At 49.6% G+C, this 20,340-nt stretch overlaps 1 protein-coding gene across 1 annotated transcript in view; it reads right to left on the reverse strand.

The window, feature by feature from the left end:
- The window catches only part of LOC147420063 (uncharacterized), a 58,513-nt gene extending 43,765 nt beyond the window's left edge, over positions 1-14,748 (reverse strand). The window contains exons 1-3 of the mRNA XM_086504021.1: positions 14,564-14,748; positions 13,761-13,863; positions 13,601-13,659 (exon numbers count right to left, since the gene is read on the reverse strand). Coding sequence (XP_086360147.1) covers positions 13,601-13,659; positions 13,761-13,863; positions 14,564-14,748 — 347 coding nt within the window. The remainder of the gene's footprint in view (positions 1-13,600; positions 13,660-13,760; positions 13,864-14,563) is intronic.
- Positions 14,749-20,340: the final 5,592 nt, after the last annotated feature.

Genomic DNA, 20,340 nt, shown 5'->3' on the forward strand with positions numbered 1-20,340 from the left:
ATCAAGGTCGAAGTAAATGTAAGAGAATGCGTTATGCAAAAGAAACTCGATGAGGCAGTAGCAAGTTTTGAAGCATGGAGAACAAATATGGAAAAGCACATCGGGGAAAAAGATGCAATAATCGAGGAGCTAAAAGGAGAACTTGTGGCTTGCAAATCTGCAACTAATGAGAAGGGAGACGACCAACCTTCGGTGCTGAAGGAGCTCGAGGACATGAAGGATCAGATGAAAGCTCTACGGGAAGGAGATGAACAGAAATCGAAAACGGCATCTTCATGGGCGGAACGTCTTTTTAAGACACAAGAAAAGGTTGATGAAGCAGAGAAATGGATTGAGGATGCAAACAAAGGGAAGGCCCAGATGCCCGAGACCACACCTACCTCCCCCATTATTAATATGACCATTGAGGAAAAGCAGAAAAGGAAGAATCGGGCTCTGCATGTGCGGGTCACAGGAGTCAAAGACAAAGAGAATGTAGATGAAGAAGTGAAGGAACTGCTACAACGCATGGGCATCACAGAGCCTACTCACACAAGTGCATGGAGAGTGGGCAAGAAAGGAATCGATGAGAAGGGAAACGTAAAGGATAGGGCACTTATTCTCCGCTTCCCGAATATAGAAATAAGGAAAGAATTTCTAAAGAAAAGGCCAACTCTTAAGAAAACCGTTATTTTCCTGGGAGATGACCTTACATTGGCACAAGTGGCACATATGCAAGATTTGATGCCAGAGATCAGGGCAGCAAGAGAAAAGGGGAAAATCGCCTTTTCTAGAGGAGGGAAAGTAGTGGTTCCGGAAAAGCGCTCATCATGACGGTGCGAGACCTATGGGGCGACGCTCCGGATAGCGGCGTGGAATTGTAATGGATCATATAGGCTAGATGTAGGTGCCTTTGAAGACAGCTTTAGGGACAGAGACATAGTTTTCTACTCAGAGACACACCAGATACCGGGATAGCTTATGCCACATGTGAAGGGTTATTTATGGGAAACAGCTGGTCGACCAGACAAGAGATCTCTACGGGGTAGCCGGGGTTCAAGAGGAGTAGCACTCTTATTTAAAGAGGAGCTGAAACCACTGCTACAGATTATCAGGAAGGATCAGCAAGCAAGGTATATGTGGGTGAGAATGAGAGCCGAGACAGGTAGATTTCTATGTATCGCTATATGCTACTTCCCTCCAAGTACATCAATCTACTTCTCACCTAAAGGAGAGTCCCCTTTTTCCATATTGAATAATGACATATGGGAGTTCTCTAGAGATGGAGACATCGTTCTCTTAGGAGACTTTAATGCTAGAACGGCCAGCTCTCAAGCAGTATTCTATGATACTTCTGAGGAAATGCTCAGAGAAGTGGATTTATCACAGAGGGGGCTTACTAGAAACTCACAGGATAAAGAACACACTGAATATGGGAGACATCTCTTGGAGATGGCAACTATACATGGTTTGGCCATACTTAATGGTCTAGAGAATTTCCCTTTATCTGGGGGATTCACATGCTTCTCGCACAGGCATGGGGCCAGTACAGTGGATTATGTCATGACTTCACCAAGCTTTATTTCTAGTATCGAGGACTTTAGGGTGGGACCCAGACCGGTTGGGATTGCAGTGGATCATGCTCTCTTCACCTTATCAATCTCCTTCCAATACAATGCCTCTCAAGTACAAAGGAAGAAGAGACACACAAGATATACTTTCACGCCAGAGACTGATTCAGTCTATGTGGAAAAGATCTATAATAGGATGTGGGCACCCGAGCCAGTATATACTGTAGAGGAGATTACTTCTCAGTTAACAGAGATACTACATGGAGCAGCATAAGAGGCATACCCATATACTCAACCTGATCAGAAGAGAGGATCTGGGAACATGCCTCAAAACAGTTGGTATGACGAGGAATGCAGAGAGACGAGAACCCAGGTCCAGAAAGAGCTTACACTTGGGATCATCACATATAAGCAATCTCGGATTGCTCTTCAGCGTATAGTACGTTGCAAGAAAAGGGCATCTTTAGCCAAACTGGAGAAGGATTTATATCAACTCTTCTTGAGTCGGGACTCACATGAGGCCTAGCGTTTATTTCACGAGCACTCACCGCCTCCGACGATTACTTCTCCTGAGATTTGGGGTCAATATGTAACATCATTATATATGGTATCTGGACAATCTCCATTACCAGATCCGCTAGAGCCATGCCCTGCTACTAGTACTTTCTTTACTACGGAAATGGTGAAAAAAGCCATTGATAAGATGAAGACAAGAAGAGCATATGATCATGATGGTTTAGTAGTAGAACATCTGATCCATGCCAGGGATCTACTTTCAGAAGTCCTTGCTCGTCTGTTTAATCTTGTCATGTGTGAAGGATTACCTGAATCTTGGAAATTATCTACTATCGTACCTATTTTCAAGTCAGGGGATCCTATGATACCCGGGAACTACCGTACCATTATGGTAGGTCACACATTGACCCGACTGTACACATCCATTCTTGAACAAAAATTGAGTAGATGGGCAGAGAATGAGGACATAAGGGCAACAGGACAAGCTGGATTCAGGAGGGGTTATTCCACTTTAGATCATATTCTTACGCTCAGAGCCATTATTGAGGAAGGAAGAGCAAGCGGGAGAAGGATGTATTCTTGCTTTGTGGATTTCCGGAAAGCTTTTGATACAGTACCAAGGGCCAGATTGATGCGCAAGATGCAAGAGTTAGGCAAAGAGATTATTTGGGGGATCATGGCCTTATACGGGTCAGTAACTGGTTATGTACGTACTCCAGAAGGGGATTCCGACATTGTTCATTCCACCGTTGGAGTAAAGCAGGGATGCCCACTGTTCCCTACTTTATTTGGTATTTACATAAATGAGGTATCAGATTACATTGGTAGAGAGGGTGACAGAGGTGCTCAACTTGCAAGGTCATGGATCCCTTTGTTGTTCTATGCAGATGATATTGTATTGATAGCAGAATCACCAGATGGAATGCAGAGGCAGCTAGATGCATTACATAAATTCGTGGAGGACAGTGGACTGTCGGTACACCTGGGTAAAACCAAAGTTATGGTGTTTAATACCACACCGCAATGGGTTAGGAGATCGGTACCTACATTTGCATATGGCCAGGATACAGTAGAGTACACAGATGCATACACATACCTTGGTGTGGTATTTGCAGGACCGAAATTTACTCTTAAGAAAGCAGCGGATGCTAGATTGTCCAGAGCCTCTGCGGCCTTGGGAGGGTTGGAGAGGATGTGTTCACAAGTGCAGTTTCAGGAACCACGAACAAAACTTTGGCTCTTTGATACTGTGATGGCTTCGGCTATGCTTTATGGGGTCCAGATTTGGGGACCATCTGTGGATCAGGATAATTGGAGGTCAATGGAGAGACCTTTGGTATCCATGATTTCCCGAATGATTAGAGCCAAGGCCTCCGTACCACACGCGATTACCGGAGTGGAACTAGCTGCCCCTCCGATAGAAATTGAAGCTCTTACCAGATCAGTGTCCTTTATACATGGTTTGTGAGATACAAATAATTGCCGATATACTAGACTGGCCCTCGAATTGTAACCGGCCTGTTAACTTCAAAAAGGGCGATAGACTTCAAACCTTGATTTAGCTTTCACCCATTATTAGTCGTCTATTCTACGTGTGCTATAATGACACAAGAGAGGGGAATGGGATACAGATGCTAGAATGCATCTATATGCGAGTCAGACACCAGATTGGCCCCTAAATAGGTGCCGCTTTCGGTATTTCTTTATTCTTTAAAAGAGGTAATAAAAGATGTGGTTCCCTACAAGCTGCCCCGCACAATCTTGGTTGAATTTCAACTGTTCTGGTCTGATTTCGGCAGCATAATTGTACTAGGACCCTTCACAGTCAGTATTCCGATGCATTGGATGACTTTCCCGACGCATACAGACACTTTGCAAAACCTGGCGAGAATCTGCAGCATGCTGAATTCTCTGTTTTCTGCCCCGAAAATGCGCAAGATCACCTGTACAACGGTCCCCTTGCGTCCCCGAACCTCCTCGGGGTATTAGGGTCCGTTTAGGCCAAAACCCTAAACTTGCAAAAATACACAGCAGGCTGTAATTCACTGTTTCGAGCTCCGTTTCGCGTGCCGGTCGCATCCGTAGCAAGTCCTCGAGCTCCCGCACCTATAGGGCTACTTGCCCTTTGAATCGGACGAGATTTCGCACGTGAAACCTCTCCGAATCACCTGTACCTGCGGGGGATTAGCCGCTAGCTAATCCAGTACCTGTGCAAGAGGCAAGAAAGTACTTGTGCAAGAGGCTCTTGCCTCGGCAATCGTGCATGAACCCACACAACTGTACATGGTCAATCTGATGAGCCCACTAGAGGGGCATAACCATAAAGAATAGGGGAGAGAGAGAGTAGTGAGAGGTGTGCAGGTCATGACATCCTGCACCTCACTGTACATAGAGGGTAAGCCAATACTCCATTGAAGCTCTCTCACTTGTGACAGCACTCAAAAACGAGCTCACAGCTGAAAATCACGTTTTTGCCTTCTTTTTAAGTAGTAAACTGGCCTCAGAGTGCCAAGTGTCACTCATTTGTGCATTTTCCCTCTTTAGACCCTCGGGTCTAAAAATATCTCACCTACAGCCTCTGTTGACTTGGCCACAGAGTAACAAAATGATCCCCATGTCAAACTGCACGTAATGACGCGAAGACATTTTGCCGTCCAAAAATAGCAATCCCTAAAATTTAGGAGTTTATGCCATTACATTCTTCTAGGTCATCTAACCCTCTTTGTACACTGCAACCACACCCAGAACTGAAATTTTTCCTATGTAGCAAACGATTCCGCTTTGGCTGGCCAATGACCCCACTTTGGCTAACCATAGTCCTTGTCCAACCTTAGTGCTCTTTAGCCCTCAGGCTTGGACTCTCTCTTTTTTTTTTTCCGAGAAAAAGATCCTTCTATTAGTTAATGAAAACTGCCCATAGGGCTACATCCACCTCTGCAGGAGAGGGCCACAACAAGCATGATGGGGAGACTCTCCCAATGAAAAAACAGCATATATACAATGGGGCTAAATCAAGAGATGGGAGGAGGGAAAAGCCACACAGGTGGACAGTAGTGCCATCTGAGCACCCCCTAGACCATGGTGTAAAAAGGCCCAGGGCGCCAGAGTCGAAGGAAAGCCTCTCGGCGCTCCTGCATGCAGTCGGAGCTGCCCTGTAGTCCCTCAAGCTGTCCTCTGAGAGTATGGATCAGCTCTAGCCAAAAGTCACGAACAATCTCTACTGGTGGCACAGGGCGAGCCTCAAAGATGCGGAAACAGCGGGCCCGCCAGATGAACCAGAGAGCTAAGCCACTGATGAGCTCCCAACACTCCTCTCTCTCACTGCTCCACTCCTGTGGAGTAAGATCTGTAACAGGCTGGAGTGTAGGTCGCCCCCCCTGCATCACTATCACCCTGCTGGTGGAAGATAGCTCAAACTAAAGTGCCGGGCCCGTGAGGGTGGACCAAGCTGCTGCCCCCCAAGTGTACTGTCGAGCCGTGGAGAGGGCAGGCATCAGCCGAAGAACTCGTAGCCACACCTGCTGGGCCGAGGGACAGTCCCAAAGACAGTGACGCTGACTCTCCACCAACTGGTCACAGGCTGTACATGCGGCCGAGAGACCACTATGCACAAGCCAGCTCCCAACTGTTGTGGCTCTGTGTGCAACCAACCACTGGAACAAAGTGACGCGCCTCGGCTGTCTGGAGTCCCACAGCCTCTGCCAAAAAGCTGCCAAGAACTCAACTGAGGCCCTCCTCCTGCCAATGACGTGTTGCAGCGGGGCGGGCCTCTCTCTGCGCTGCAAGTATATGACGTCCTAGCCGAACAGTGTATTGAAAGAAAGGGACTCCTGGGCGGTCTGCAGAAGAGAAGGGGTCCCTCCATAGCCACTCACCAGGATCCCACTGCACTCGTGCCAATCGACAGCACTCCCAAGCCTAGAGCCTCCAGTGCCCTGTCTCAAGAGCTGCTGGGTTAGGGTCTATGACGCAAGTCCTCCCACAGATGCCCACAACACGGATCCTCTAGAAACAACACTCTACTACCTGCGGGGCCTCTACTGCAACTCGCTGTAATCGTCCCCCACCTTGAAGCTCGAAGAATAGGGTTGGGACAATCTCTGAGCAGGCCGTGATTGAGATGAGAACCTTCAGTCGTGTGAAGGCTCCCATCCATCGGGGTGCTGCTAGCTCGAGAGGTGTGAGCCACTCAGCGGGAACTGACTCTGAGATGTCCTGACACATGCTCTGAACCCCTCTCACGCCCTGTAGCTGGACAACCTGTACCTCCTCTGACAGACCTGTGAACTCTAGCCAGTCACCTAGAGAGCGCGCTGGACCTGCTGCCATGGGACCCCAAGAAACATGAGGCCTACTCCCAACCAAGTGGCCTCTCTGGGTGCTAACCATGGGGTTCCAGACGAGGGGCTGCCGTAGGTGCTCCTCCGTGCATGTCGGCTGTCTCTGCTCTAGGCCACGCCGTAAGAGCTCCCAAGAACGAAGCAAACTCACAGCGAATCGGTCCTCCAGTCTCCTGCTCAAACCAACTTGGCGCAACTCTGTGAAGATCCATCTGGTCGAAAGTTGCCAAGGTCCTCCTGACTGAGGCACCCTGGCACGAAGCCTCTGCAGCAAGAACTCCTTCCAGGGCTCCTCGCCTGGAAGAAGTCCTCTGACGACGAACTTCCCAACAAGGGCTCTGCTTTGTTGTGCTGGATCAATGATCCCAAGCCCTCCCTGAGAGCAAGGGAGTGTGATGACCGACCAAGCCACCTTGGCTCGGGCAATCTGAGTGTCGCGTCCTGAACAAAGGAAGTTCCTGATCAGCCTCTCTACCTGGCTGATACAAGAACTCGAGAAGATCCAGCAAGAAGTGATGTACCACATAGTTGCCAACAACACCTGGTTGGCAACTACTACTCTACCAGCCAGATCGGGGGACAAATCCAAACCAACCTGACAACCCAAGTATCGAACTGCAGTCCCTGGAGGAATCCACCTAAAACCCTCTCCTAGCATCCACTCTGGCACAAGAGCACTGCCAACCGAGAAAGCCACTGTCTTTCTCCAGTTGAGCAGTGCGCCCGATGCACAGCAGAAGGTCTCCAGAGCCTGCCCACACCTGTGTAGATTGGCCTCCTGGCCCTCTAAGTATAAGGCTGAATCGTCGGCAAACTCAGCATCCAGAAGCTCATCTCGCCGTATAGGGAGTGCTAAGCCCCTCAAACCAACCTGCTGTGACACCAAAAATCTGCTCATCGCCTCCGCATAGAACAGAAAGAGAAAGGGGGCAAGAGGACAACCCTGTCTGACCGATCGTGTGAGCATGAAGCGCTCACCTCTACCTCCTGCCAAAAGCACCTGACTGTGAGCCTGTCTGTACAAAGCTGACACCCCTCTGATCCAAGCATCTGAAAAGCCCATCCTGCGAAGCGTGCCCTCTAGAAAGTCCCAGTCAACTCTGTCGTATGCCTTCTCAAAATCGAGAAGAAGAATCACAAGGTCCTCCCCACGGAGATGTGCCAGGGCAGAAGCCTCCCAGAAAGTGAAGATGTTGTCAAGGATACTACGTTCCTTGAAAAAACCTGTCTGAGTCCCATGAATAAGGCTCTCCAAAAGTGGCTGAATCCTCAAACTCAGAGCCTTGGCAAGAATTTTGTAGGCTGAGTTGAGGATGGTGATAGGGCGCCACTGTCGAATCTCATCCAAGGAGCCACCCTCCTTTGGAATGAGGTAAATCAGGCCCTCACTCATGCTATCCGACATCACTCCTGTGTGCAGAATGTACTGAAAGGCACTACAAAGAGCTGGGCCAAGCAAGTCCCAGTACTCCAAGAAGAAGCTGGGAGTCAGCCCATCCTCATCGGGACAGCTACCACGAGGAAGGGCCCTAAGAGCCGTGTGCAGCTCCTCAAGCTGAAGAGGTATCTCTAGTCTCTGGCGCATCTCCTCAGTCACAAGACAAGGCATCTGCGCCCAAACTTGCTCCCTGCATGCATCCTGTCTCTCTGACTGAGGCTCAGCCGACAGTAGCTCACGGTAAAAGTCAGTAGCAACTGCACGCATATCCTCAGGCTCACAAACAACTGACCCATCGGGTCTCCTCAGCTGTTTGACCTTCGCATGCGAGTGCCGAGGTTCCACTGCCTCAAAAAAGCACCTCTCACTCTGTCACCTACCTGAGTCCACTGAGATGCCTGTCGGTGAAAGGCAAACTCATGGCGCCTCTCCTCTGTGCAAGCAAGCTCCTGTCGAGCCTGCTGTAGCTGCTCCTCCAACCATGGACTGTCTGGATGCTGCTCCTGCATCCTCTGTAGTGAAGCAATGCCTCGTCTGAGACGCTGCTTCTCCTCTCTCGCTGCAGCCCGTCGAGCCAAAGACTCCCGGAGAAAGAAGTGGCTAAGCTGAGCTAGGCCTGAGGCCACTCTTTCTGTCGGTAGAGCCTGGCTGTCCATGCCCTCTGTCCAAAGAGCCTCGACCCTCTCTCTGAGTGCCGAGTCCAACAAGACCCGCTCTGGGATGCGAAGCATCGTGCTCCCACTCCTCTGCCTGTCCGCCACTGTGAGGATCACTGGTGCATGGTCCGAGAAGGATGTCCCTGCCAGGATGCCCACTGATCCCCCCATGTCACTGAAGTGGTCACTAGTGTAGAAGCGATCTATTCGCGATAGATTCACTCCTCCCACTCTGCGGTCCGATCTAGAGAAGGCAAGACTCTCTGAAGGCCTCACAAAGCCTGAATGTTGCCATGTATCCGAGACCCTCAAAGTCATACACAACCTCTCCCAAGCTGCTAACTCGACTCCATGCACAGTAGCATGGTTGCCTCCGATCCTGTCAGAGGGGTCCTCCAACATGTTGAAGTCCCCTCCTACACACCAATGGTCAACCTGTGGCAGAGACTCAACAATCTGTGACCAAAACTCTGCACGATCACTCACCACATTGGGCGCATAAATGTTCAGGAAGCCCACAAGGTCACCCTGAACCTGCAGAGTGATCCACTGAGCCCTGCCTGGCACAATAATCCCTCTGCCCACAATGGCCTGCTGTAGTGAGTCCGCAATAGTCATACATACCCCACCCTGGATGCCTCCAGGTCCAAAAGCAGCTGACCAAAAGGTATCATAACGTCCATGCAAAATCTGACCACATCGCCGAATGCGGCTCTCAAACAAATGGTGCTCCTGAAGCATAAGGAGATCAATCTCTCCTCCCATAAGGCAACGCTGCAGCTCCTGACGCAATCGGCCCCGCTGTCGCTGAAACTGGGGCCCACCTAATCCCTGCACATTCCACGAGATGATCCTCATGGGGAGCGAGAGAGAACAGATGCTGCCGCAGCAGCAAGACGGGCTATCTTCGAGGCAGGCTTGGATGGGGAGTAATCCGCATCCGAGCGTCCTCTAGATAGGCGAGCCTGTAGTGAGTGTCTGGCCTAAGCCCAAGCAGAGCGAGCCATTCGTAAAGCAACCTCCTCTGTCCAGGAGTCCTCATGTATGTATACATAGCAAGGCAAACACTGCGTATCAGCAAAAAAGTATACCACAATGTGCCTACATCTTGCTGAGTTACGGGGTGTCACCGCAAACTTGGCCAATGGCCACAAAGTTTGCAGCAAATTTGTAACTCCAAGTTCTCCCATGTGGTGAGAGAACTCGAGAACCTGTGTATGCAACCATCCCTCCACTGAGTCGAGGGACCACTCTGTCTCGGTCCCTACCACAGAGGGGAAAGGAGAAACCAATTGCCGAGTCCAAGGCCTCTGTCCCCCTAGCGGCGAGGAACAGAGCGTGGACCCTGAAGTAGGCTGCCTCGTGGTCTGCTGCGGAATCGCCGAGAAAGCGAGTAAATCCGTAATCGAAGAAATCCCAGGGTCGTCGGAGGTCAATGCTCGTGAGACCACGAGGGATAGCTGCAAGGGAAGATGTCTGAATCTGCAGAGGGGGCCGCAAGAAGGGCTGATCCTCTCTCGCTAGGCGACTCGTGGCAAAAGCACTGCCAAGAGATCTCCTAGCCGCCGGCGAGGGACCAGTCTCCTGGGTCGACTGAGGTACTGCAGTAGGAGGAGGGGGAGCAGGAGCATGGGGGGCGGAGGAGAAGAGAAGCGGGGTGGAGCGACAGAGACAGAGGGGCGAGGTGGGGAGTGGGCCGGAGCAGAGGGCGGAGGAGGGGATGAGGAGGAAGAGGGGAGATCTGGAGGTGGGAAGGCTGGCGAGGGTGAAGCAGAGGTGGAGGCTGGCGTAGGGGACGACTCCTGCTCAAGAGGACCAAAGCGGTTCCCCGTGGGAACGCACTGCTGCTGAGTAGGCACCTGAGGGCCACTCTGTGTGCTAGGCTGTCGCTGTGGCCCCTGGCGTCGACGGCCACGGGCCTGCTGCCACCCCTCCTCCGCTGGAGCCCCAGGCTCGGAGGGTGGCTCAGAATCTGTGCACTGTGTGGCTGGCTGAGGCTGCGGCCCGCCTTGGCAGGCTGGGGCTGAGGCTGAGGTGCAGGTCGTGGCCTCCTCCGTGGACAGGCCTTCGCTAGGTGGCCCATCTCTCCGCAAATGAAGCACTGGTTCGGGAGACTCGAGTACTCCACACTCTGTCGAAACCAACCCCCACTCACCCGAGGCAAGAGGATGACCTTCGGGAGCGTGTGGGTATCTCTGACCAAAACTCGAACTGAAGGGATGCCAGCCGCCTTGGCAGCTACTGATGCTGCCGTACGAGGTGTCTCCAGAACAGTCCCGATGGCGGAGCCAATCCTGGAGAGAAGTGGAAGGTACTCCCTCCGTAAACCCGGAAAGCAGACTGAGATAGGGATGTCTGCGTCCTCTACTAGCACATCCGAAGTCGGGTCAAAACCATGTCGCCACTGTCGAAAGTGGGCGCGTGATGCTCGGATAGCCAGTGGACTCATAGCTATGACCTTGGAGGCCATCTTAGAAGTCTCGAACTTGATCTGGTAGTACCCCCGTCCGAGGATCTGAACATCCAAAATCTTGCCCACCTCTGCGAGAAGGCGGGCCTGGAGAAGGTCTCGCAGCTCTCCTCTGCTAGGACGGGTGCCGAGAACCTTGCAGATGACAGAAGTCGCCTGCAAGCGCTCTACCTCTGCGGCAAGGCTCGCTTGCTCTGTCGGCGAAAGAGCAAGTCGAATGGTGGGCTCAGCGGGGTCGGGCGAGGGGGCTTCAGGCGAGTCCCTTTGTGGCGGAGCTGGAGCCTCCATCTGTGTCTACTGCTGAGTCGAAGAGGCGGACGGAGAAGAACAATCTGCAACCGAGGACGCCGAACACTTGTCCGAAGAACAAATGTTGTAGAGCCAGGCGCAAAGAAACCTTCGGGGATAATGCGGACAAAGGGGGGGGGGGGGGGGGGCAGGGGGCGGGCTAGGGGGCAGCTAGGGGGGGAGGGCGGCGGGCACCAGGTGGCGAGCAGGGCTGGGAGGGGGGGGAGGGGGGACAGCGCAGGGCGAGGGGGGGGGGGGGGGGGGGGGGGGGGGGGGGGGGGGGGGGGGGGGGGGGGGGAGGGGGAGGGGGGCTGATGGCAGCGCGAGGGCGAGAGAGAGAAGGGGGGTGAGGGGAGGCGATGGCGCAAGAGGGGGGGGGGAGCGTGCAGCAGCAGCGAGCCCTTTTCTATTTGTTCACCTCTCTTGAGTCTGTCCCTCATGGGAATTTCGGCCTGGACTCTCTCTGAACAGTTCCACACTGGCTATGCAATGCAGGGCAGTTAGATTTCCAGAGGGGTGTTTCCAAAAGGTAAAACAAACGAAATTCCCCAGAGAAAGAGAAAAATAAACAAAAATGGAATTGCCATTGGCTGGTGACACGAATCCTCTCGACAATTAGCAATGAAAGGGGATACATCATGCTGGTATGCGCAACTGTCCTCGTGGTTTCAGAGACACGAGTTCAGTATGGAAAGATTACCCCCCTTCCAATACTCTCTTGAGTCTCCATCACTGGCAATTACACGAACGGAGATTAATAAAATCATCCGTCAGGATCTTATACAGTTGGATACTAAGAGGACATGGGTAGACCCTTCACAAGAATTGGGCACGAAGATGACCGACTACAAAGAAAACTTCCTACGGCTATCTGAAGATGGATTTGTAATTCGCCCGAGCTACATGGATACCCACCTGTCTCATGGTTTGAGATTTGCTATTGGTCGGATTCATACATCCTCACACCATCTGAAAATTGAATTTGGCAGATTTAGGGGAATCCCACCTTAGAGCAGAATGTGCAAGTTATGCGGAATGGAACCGGAGACAGAATTACACTACATATGCCATTGCACCGTATACTATGAGATACGTGGGCGTTTCCATTGCCTATTTAAAGAAGGCTTTGGACCTCTAGATAGAGTCATGCAATACCAAGATCAAAGATGCTTAGGCTTGTACCTACTGGAACTACATCGGCACAGGGATAATCTAATGAGAAGACAAAGAGCACTACAGCCTCAGAGGCAGATCACAGATTTCTTCGGATCGAGAGAAGCAGGAGTGGAAGGAGAAGCAAGAGGCCAGCAACCAGCACAAAGGAGTACCCACATTCATACTAAAGGCACCCTCATTGACAGGGCGATTGAGCTTAGGAAATCGAGACGACCACGACCGAGATGCAGAAGCACACTTCACCGGAGGAGACTACAACAAAGGATTAGAAGCATTCTAGCAAGACACCCAGAATGCTCCTAAGAAGTTTATTTAATACTTTGTATTTATTTTTTCACATTTATTTTCACACTTTCACACTTTTCACACTTAGTACTTTAGTACTAAGGTACCCAAACATTGTAACAGATTCACCACTTTTGTATCAGTTTGGTCTCATAGGTCATTCTGGCCTTTTGAAGACGTTAATATAACATTTCATTTCTCTCTCTCTCTCTCTCTCTCTCTCTCTCTGTGTGTGTGTGTGTGTGTGTGTGTGTGTGTGTGTGTGTGTGTGTGTGTGTGTGTGTGTGTGTGGATACAACCACGCCCCCAGGACCACGTCCATCCAGGCCTAGAGAAGTCCGTCTTGATCAGGACACTGCACAGGTTCGTACTCGCCGTCCTCGACCACCCGGGCCTCGACTTAGACCTCGCCATTTGCACCAAATCAGAGGCATCATCGCTCGACATCGGAGACGAGTGCCACCTTTCAGCGGCCTCTCTATACTGGATCTACCCATCTGGGATATCCTGGGATAGAGGACAGGGAGATAGAAGTTGGTGGTCAGATTTGGATGGGATCAGTCATGTATTTATACATATTCTCAGTTTTAGCTTAGTTTTAGCTTTGTAGACTCAAACATCACTATGATGTTGAGTAGATCTTTTTTCTGTTTAAGTAGACGAGAGATGTATTACCAGATGTATAGTTTCTTGTCTCAGGGGCCATTTTGGCTCTTTCGAGACGTTAATATATCTTTCTTTCTTTCTTTTCTCTCTCTCTCTCTCTCTCTCTCTCTCTCTCTCTCTCTCTCTCTCACAGTGCGAAGATGGCTGGAAATGTCACTCATGTTGACACAGATACATAAATTACACAAAACCTAAACATAGACAGAGAACCTTACTTGCCACCACCCACTACATTCATGCCATCGATGTGATTATATTTGTGGTGGAAGTGTCCCTACCAAAAGAAAAATGTAATTCATAACTTAGCCCTTCTGGTGAATATACAAAATTACATTACTGCAATTTAAAAGTTGTTCAGAGTCAAGAATATTTTACCATGCGCAACTTGCTGAGCACATCCGCATAGTCGGGGTCAAAGTTCCTCCAAACCAATGGGAGGAGTCCAACTTGTAAGGTGGTCTGCTCAGGTATGGGAGCGCTACATACAAGACAATTCCACTTCCATATCGTGTATACTAGTACGGCCGACCGCCTTCGGCGGCCTCTCTCTCTTTCTCTCTCCCACTTTATCGCGTGTCCAAGAGCCACTCTTATTTTTGGAATTTGGAATTTAGCCTTCATCTCGCAGCTTGCGCCACCTGTAAAGGGGACTCCCATCCGCCATATTATGTTAGTTTAGATGTACTAGTGTGGTTGGCGGCCTTTGGCCGCCTCTCGCGTGCTGTCTCACTGAGTGCGTAGGGTTGCAGGGCGACAGTGCACATTGGCCGGAACCAGCCAGGGAAAGGAGCTCTCACCACGTGTCGGGGGGGGGGGGGGGGGGGGGGGGGGGGGGTAGGGGGGGTAGGGCGGAATCCCTCCCCCTTTTATAATAGTATAGATATACACTATATGTGTAAAATTTTGTGTTCTGTAATATTGAATACTCACAAAATTTAGGTCTCGGTTTGTCTCGACCTTATGACTTCCCTAATTGTTTTTAAAAAAATAAAAAACGGTGCGTGAATTGTATTAAGAGAGCAAAAAAATTACATAAGGAGCCCAAGGAACGTGCAACGGGATGATACAAAAATCTAGATACAAAATCTCTCATCCTAGATACAGTTGGGATTGTAGCGGAGGGAATCGGATTCTGAATGAGCTTCAATGAAACCTATTCTTGAAGTGGTTGAGAGTATTTCGAATCCAGAATTGGATCACTGCCTTCAAGAGAATCACTGAAGCTTGAGGCATTATCAGACGGAATCCAATTCAGCTCGGATTGCAGGTAACAAGTTACTAGCATCATTCCACTCATCTTGGGCATTTTGGAGGTCTTCCAAGAATTGACGTTGATTCCTGTCTGCATCCTCAGAGGATCCATAAACATGTAGCATTCATTTTCTTATTTGATAAATTTGAGCTTTTTCGAAAGCTAATTGGTGGACATGCAAATGAATTTCATCAAGAAACCCTCTAAATTTGTGTCATGTGAGCTTGATGGGCATCCTCACAAAGAAAAATATTCCATATAGCCCACAGAAACTCGGCGTGTACGTGGCTGTCTCCTAGTAAAATCTCCTTCCAAGACCAGGAGAAACCTTAGAAAGGACGTTCAAAGGGCAGTTGACAAAGAGACACGGCAGGTCCTCGACTGAAACATGGAGCAGCGGGGGCAGCTGCCAGAGCTGAGGGGAAGAGGCGCTGGACCAGAGGGATTGCAGCTTGAAATACCACTGCCTTCTATCCAGGGTAAGATTCCAGGACAAATCTTGGTAAAGGAAACGAGGATGAGCGAGGGAGAAGCCACCTCGCCATACAATGGCTCCAAGAGAAATGTCAGTGGAACAGTTAAGCATCCAAAGAGGAGAGCTGGGGAGAAGAGTGCATCTTCGACAAATGAAGGAGATTGAACTTGAGGGAGAGATCTAGATCTGTAAGCCAGGAGTGGTGGTGGGGGGACCAGATGTCACCCCATCGACGATTCCCTTTATTGTGGATGGTTAGGGATAACCGCGAGTGATCAACAGGGATGTCCTTACCAGTTACCCAAGGCCACCAAATGGAGTCGTTAAGTAGCAGGGTCTGCCTGCTGTTGGACTTCCAATTAGGGAGGAGAGGACCCCGGTGGCGGTTCCAAGCAGCCCTGATCGCCCGGGTAAAGATCTTGTATGCCGTGTTCAGCATGGTTAGTGGACGCCAATTGGCTAAGACGTCCTTTGGCCCCCTCTTGTAGAAGCTTAATTACCCCTGTCTTGATTGAGAGGGTAGAGCTTGGTGCTTCAGTGATTCCTCCCACACTGTAGGGGGAAAGGGAGAGATTTGTTCCTTAAACATCTGGAAGAATTATGAGGGAAGACCATCAGGCCCCGGGCTTTTCTTGGGCTTGAGAGACTCTATAGCCATGTGTATGTCCGTAAGGGAGAGAGGGAGATCCCTAGTAGCTTTGCACTCTCCACATTGATAACCTTAGCTCTACATGCCCAAATCTTTTCCCTGTTTTGAGCTACTGTTTTTGAGATAGTTTCTGGAGGGCTGAGTGTTGAAGCCAGAGCTACGAAAAACCATTTTGGCGTTTGATGTGTTTGAAAAATGGGGGATTGATGCAATAGGCCCGTTACCTATCACAAGCAGGGGCAAAAGCTATATTTTGACTGTAGTGGACTATCTCTCTAGATGGGCAGAGGCTATAGCAGTAAAACAAATCACTACAGAGGATGTGGCAAAATTTGTGTATGATGAAATATGTTGCAAGTTTGGGGTGCCACTGGAGCTACTTTCGGATAAGGGGCCAGGATTTAGAGCTAAATTGCTAGACTTTTTATGCGCAAAGATGAAGATTAGGCACCAGCATACCACTCCTTATTACCCGCAGTGCAATGGCTTGAATGAAAGATTCAATGGTGAGTTGGTACAAATTCTTTTAAAAGTGACAGAGCACCAAGGAAAGAATTGGGATTTGGAATTGCCTAGTGCATTATGGGCTTACTGTAGAACATGGCTTTTGACGGGCGATCCACTTGTCCAGCCCACCTTTCCTTGATGAATAGAGAGGTGTGTTTAAGCGCCAAGTCTTCTTCCATATGCAGCTGTGCCCTCAATTGAGAGATTTTGGTTTGGCTTTGCAAGTTCTGGAGGGCGGTCTCTAGCTGGATGAGGTCGGCATAGATTGATTCTTTTCTTTTTTTTCTGATGGGAGTGGCTTCTATAGGGAGATTCTATTGCATTTTTTGGACAGCCGCAGACCAGGCTTTAGAGGGAGTGGAGAACGAGGCAAAGCAGTCAGACCAGATGGTTTTGACTTGAACCTGGGCGATGGGGAGCTTGAAGAAGTCAGGATCAGTGTGAAACCATCGATTGCGGATTTGCAGAGCTTTATCGCCTTGAGTGCCAAGATCTTAAAGTTGGAGTTTGGATTTGAGATCTTCCCAGTCTACTTTCTCAGAGCCCGAGACCGTATGCCTTTACGTAAAAATTTGTCCTTGAGGTCTTGAACCATGTTGAAGTCACCTAGAAGAATGCAAGGGCTGGAGAAGGCCGAGAGTTCTTCTGAGAGATCAGTTCTATCAGCTGTGGAGCCCCCCGCATAAAGGGAAATCAGTCTGCAGTGGAAGGGGCTGGAAGGTTGATGGCACACCAAACCTTTCCCGATGACAAGTTGCCAGAGGGGGATTGGCCAGTGACGGGGATAGAGGATCTCCCGAGCCCTAGGGATGGTCTGAGGATCCCATTGCAGGACGTTGAAGACCTCAGTCAGTCTTCTCTGCAGATCTTCTCCTGTGGTCTTGATCTCTTGAAGAGTCACAACTTCAAACTTCTTGTCCTTAAGCCAGTTGTCTATCTTCCTTGTCTTAGAGGGGTCTGAAAGCCCTTTAATGTTCAAAGACAGAAACTTCATCTTTGAATGCGTTGAGGTCTTTTACTTGAACTGCCTGCCCTTGGAGGGGTTTGAGAGACATTTGAGTGGCTCCGTTTGCTGTCCTTCAAAACTTCCATGGGGGTGGGACATGAGGAGAAAAGGACCAGAGGAGAGGAAGGGAATTATGGGGGAATTTTTTCCTTGTTGAGATTGAACATTTGCTCTTTGTTGAGGGCATTGACCTGTTCCTCCAAGCTGGGAGAGGGAGCTTCTCTGGGGGTTGGGAGGAGACACTCCTCCTAGTCAGACTTAGAGGAATCGACAGTCATTGAGAGTATCCAAAACAGCGAACATGTTTGCAGGGCGAGATCTAGCCTGGTTTTTATTCCTCCGGGGGTGAGTTAAGAGGGGCGGCTTTAGGGACGGAAGGGGAAGCCGGGGGGGGGGGGGGGGATTATGGGTAGCAGGGCGACATCACTGGGAAGTGGGAGCAGTGGTAGAGCAGGGGCCGACGGGCATTGGGAGGGAGCTTGTGGAAATGGATATGTCTGTCCCGTTGCCTCGCCAAGGTTTCGAGCAATCGCTGGAGTACAAATACTTTTCACAGGCTTGCTTCTTATGTGGCCCCAGCATCAGCGTTGACTTCCTCCCAGGAACATTCAGCTCTACCCCTTGCCATCCTCACCCCTACTTTTCCTGCACCACCCCTCCCCCCTTCTCTGGATTCTTGAGCCCCTCCTGTGGTGTGTGTGTCTATGGGATTGTGGGGTTGGAGTTTCTTGTTGGGGTGTGTGAAGTCCTTGGAGGTGGACTGTTGCATGTTTCTTGCTTCCACCTCTTCTCCCGCTTCGCCTTCACCTTCAACATCAGACATGAATGGAAGCCTACTCTCCCCTTCCCCCCTGCTGAGCCTAGTGCTCCTCACCTCATCCTCCCCCTGTTGTCTTCTCTACCTGCCCAGCCTCGCCTCGCCTCGCCTCCTCCAATGGCTGCTATGACTTTTGGACATAGTTTATAGGGAATAACCATTTTCAGGTCTTCGTTCCCCGTTTCCATCCCAATTTGGATTTCATGCATGTTCCTTTGCATGCTTAAATTGCGCGTAGATCTTGAGACGGAGACTCGGCGTAGAGTACTATGACTCAAGTGCCCATGCAAATTAGTGTTTCACCCATCTCAGTGCTGCTACGTGATCTTGTGAGGTTTGACATACATTTTCGGGGGATGCTTTTGACTACGCCTTCATGCGTGTGTTTTGGAGAGGGTGAGCTCACGCCCCATGTGAAACCTGAGGTTTGTGATTCTACGGTGGGCCTCTCCTTTTCATTATGTGGCTCTGATTCACGTGAATGGACCATTGACGAGGCTATTCAATGTGTCAAGACTCTAGGTGATTGAATTTTCACACATTGTCAGCAATCTAGAGGTTACGAATCTGAGCTTGCGCTTGTGGGATCTTGCTCATTTTCATGTGGTGGCGACAATCGATAAGCATGGGGTTCGCCACATGGTAGTGAGGCGGTCCGGGGCGGGCAACAAGAAGAGCAACCTCTAGACACCCTTCAAGGCTCCCGTGCTGCTCAATGGGGCTGGGGCACAACACAACACAACCCAAAACAACAAACCCCCAGCCAAATCTCAACTACACAAGGGGCACCACCTAGTTTAAGAGCGAACTAGGACGCAAAAGAGGAGAATCGTTAGAGCAACCCACAAACAAGCAAGGAATTTACACTAACCCTAACACCAATGGAATACTCTCACACCCTAAAACACGCGAGAGAGAGAGAGAGAGAGAGAGAGAGAGAGAGAGAGAGAGAGAGAGAGTGCTCGGGCTGCTTTGAAACGTATCGGCAATGATCAAACAAACACAACTATATATTTAAGAAAAAGAGAGAAAGAGGGAGGGGGTGCTTGTTGCATTAATACCTTGGAGAAATGATAGATTTCCTACCCTCAATTGAATGATCACTCTCTCTCTTACAATGGCATATAGTTCCCTTGCTAATCCCCTATTACAACACATGCATATGCATAAGACAATGAGCTTCCACTCAAGAGCTCCTTCTAAAGAGGTTGAGCTTGGCTTCTCAAGCTATAGCATAGTGCTCTTGCTTATGGCTCCCTCCTTTTGTGCTAGCTACACCCTCCTTTTATAGCAATTTTGAAGGCAAGGGTTACTCCTCTAACCATGGTTGGGTTAGATTTTCAGCCATTTATCTAATTTCTTTTGCTTGGAATTATCAAGAAGTTGGTGGGGAAAGAGAGAGGAGAGAAATGGAGATGATAGGACTTTTCATAGTGGGTTAGTGTTAGTAGAGTTAGTATTAATTTACAAATGGAATTGGATATTTACAATGGGAGTATCCATGTAGGATACAAATAAGGAAAAAAAACTCTTAAGAGGTAAGAAAATGTGGATTTCTTACAAGGTTGATGCTCCAAGTGTCTTGAGTAGGGCCAATTTTGACGCTTGTTGACGGTCCACTAGCTTTGACGATACATTTTTTCTCCACTCTTGACCTTCCTTGAGAGATAAGGTAATTGAAGCTGAGTAATCAACCACCATGATGCTGTCTTTTAAGAGAAGAGGCTGAATTTTGTGGTTTTTTTGATAGATATGGGTAAATTGGAGGAGGAAAAATGAGACTAGGTGGTCAATTTTGGAATGGAATTGTGTGTGGGAGGTATGAGTTCACCATGGTTTCTCTTATTCTTCAAGGTTGAGGAGAAGGTGAGTAGGGTGCAGAGAGGAGTGGTGAGAGAGATGGGGATGATGACTGGAGAAGTGTGTGTGAAAGAGGAAAATGATAAAGTGGAAGAGAGAGTGTGGCTGCATAGCATGGGAAAACTGGGGTCCACTAAAAAAATCATAGCTCACAGCTCGTAGCTCAAAAAAATATGAAAAAATTTGAGGCGAAAGTTCAGCCCACGAGCTACAACTTTTGTTTGTATCACCTTTTCAAATTCGGAGAGCAAGTGAACTTTAAAAATTCAGCAAAACCGACCGTTTTTTTCCACTGCAAAGGTCCTTGTGGGGTCCTTCTTTGGATGATTCTTTTGAATACCTCCAAGAGTGAGCCCTCCATAGTGCATGTATGCATGCCACCTACCCTT

This window comes from Adiantum capillus-veneris, chromosome 28 (assembly GCF_014529385.1).
Source record: "Adiantum capillus-veneris isolate H3 chromosome 28, ASM1452938v2, whole genome shotgun sequence".
NCBI classification, from domain to species: domain Eukaryota; kingdom Viridiplantae; phylum Streptophyta; class Polypodiopsida; order Polypodiales; family Pteridaceae; genus Adiantum; species Adiantum capillus-veneris.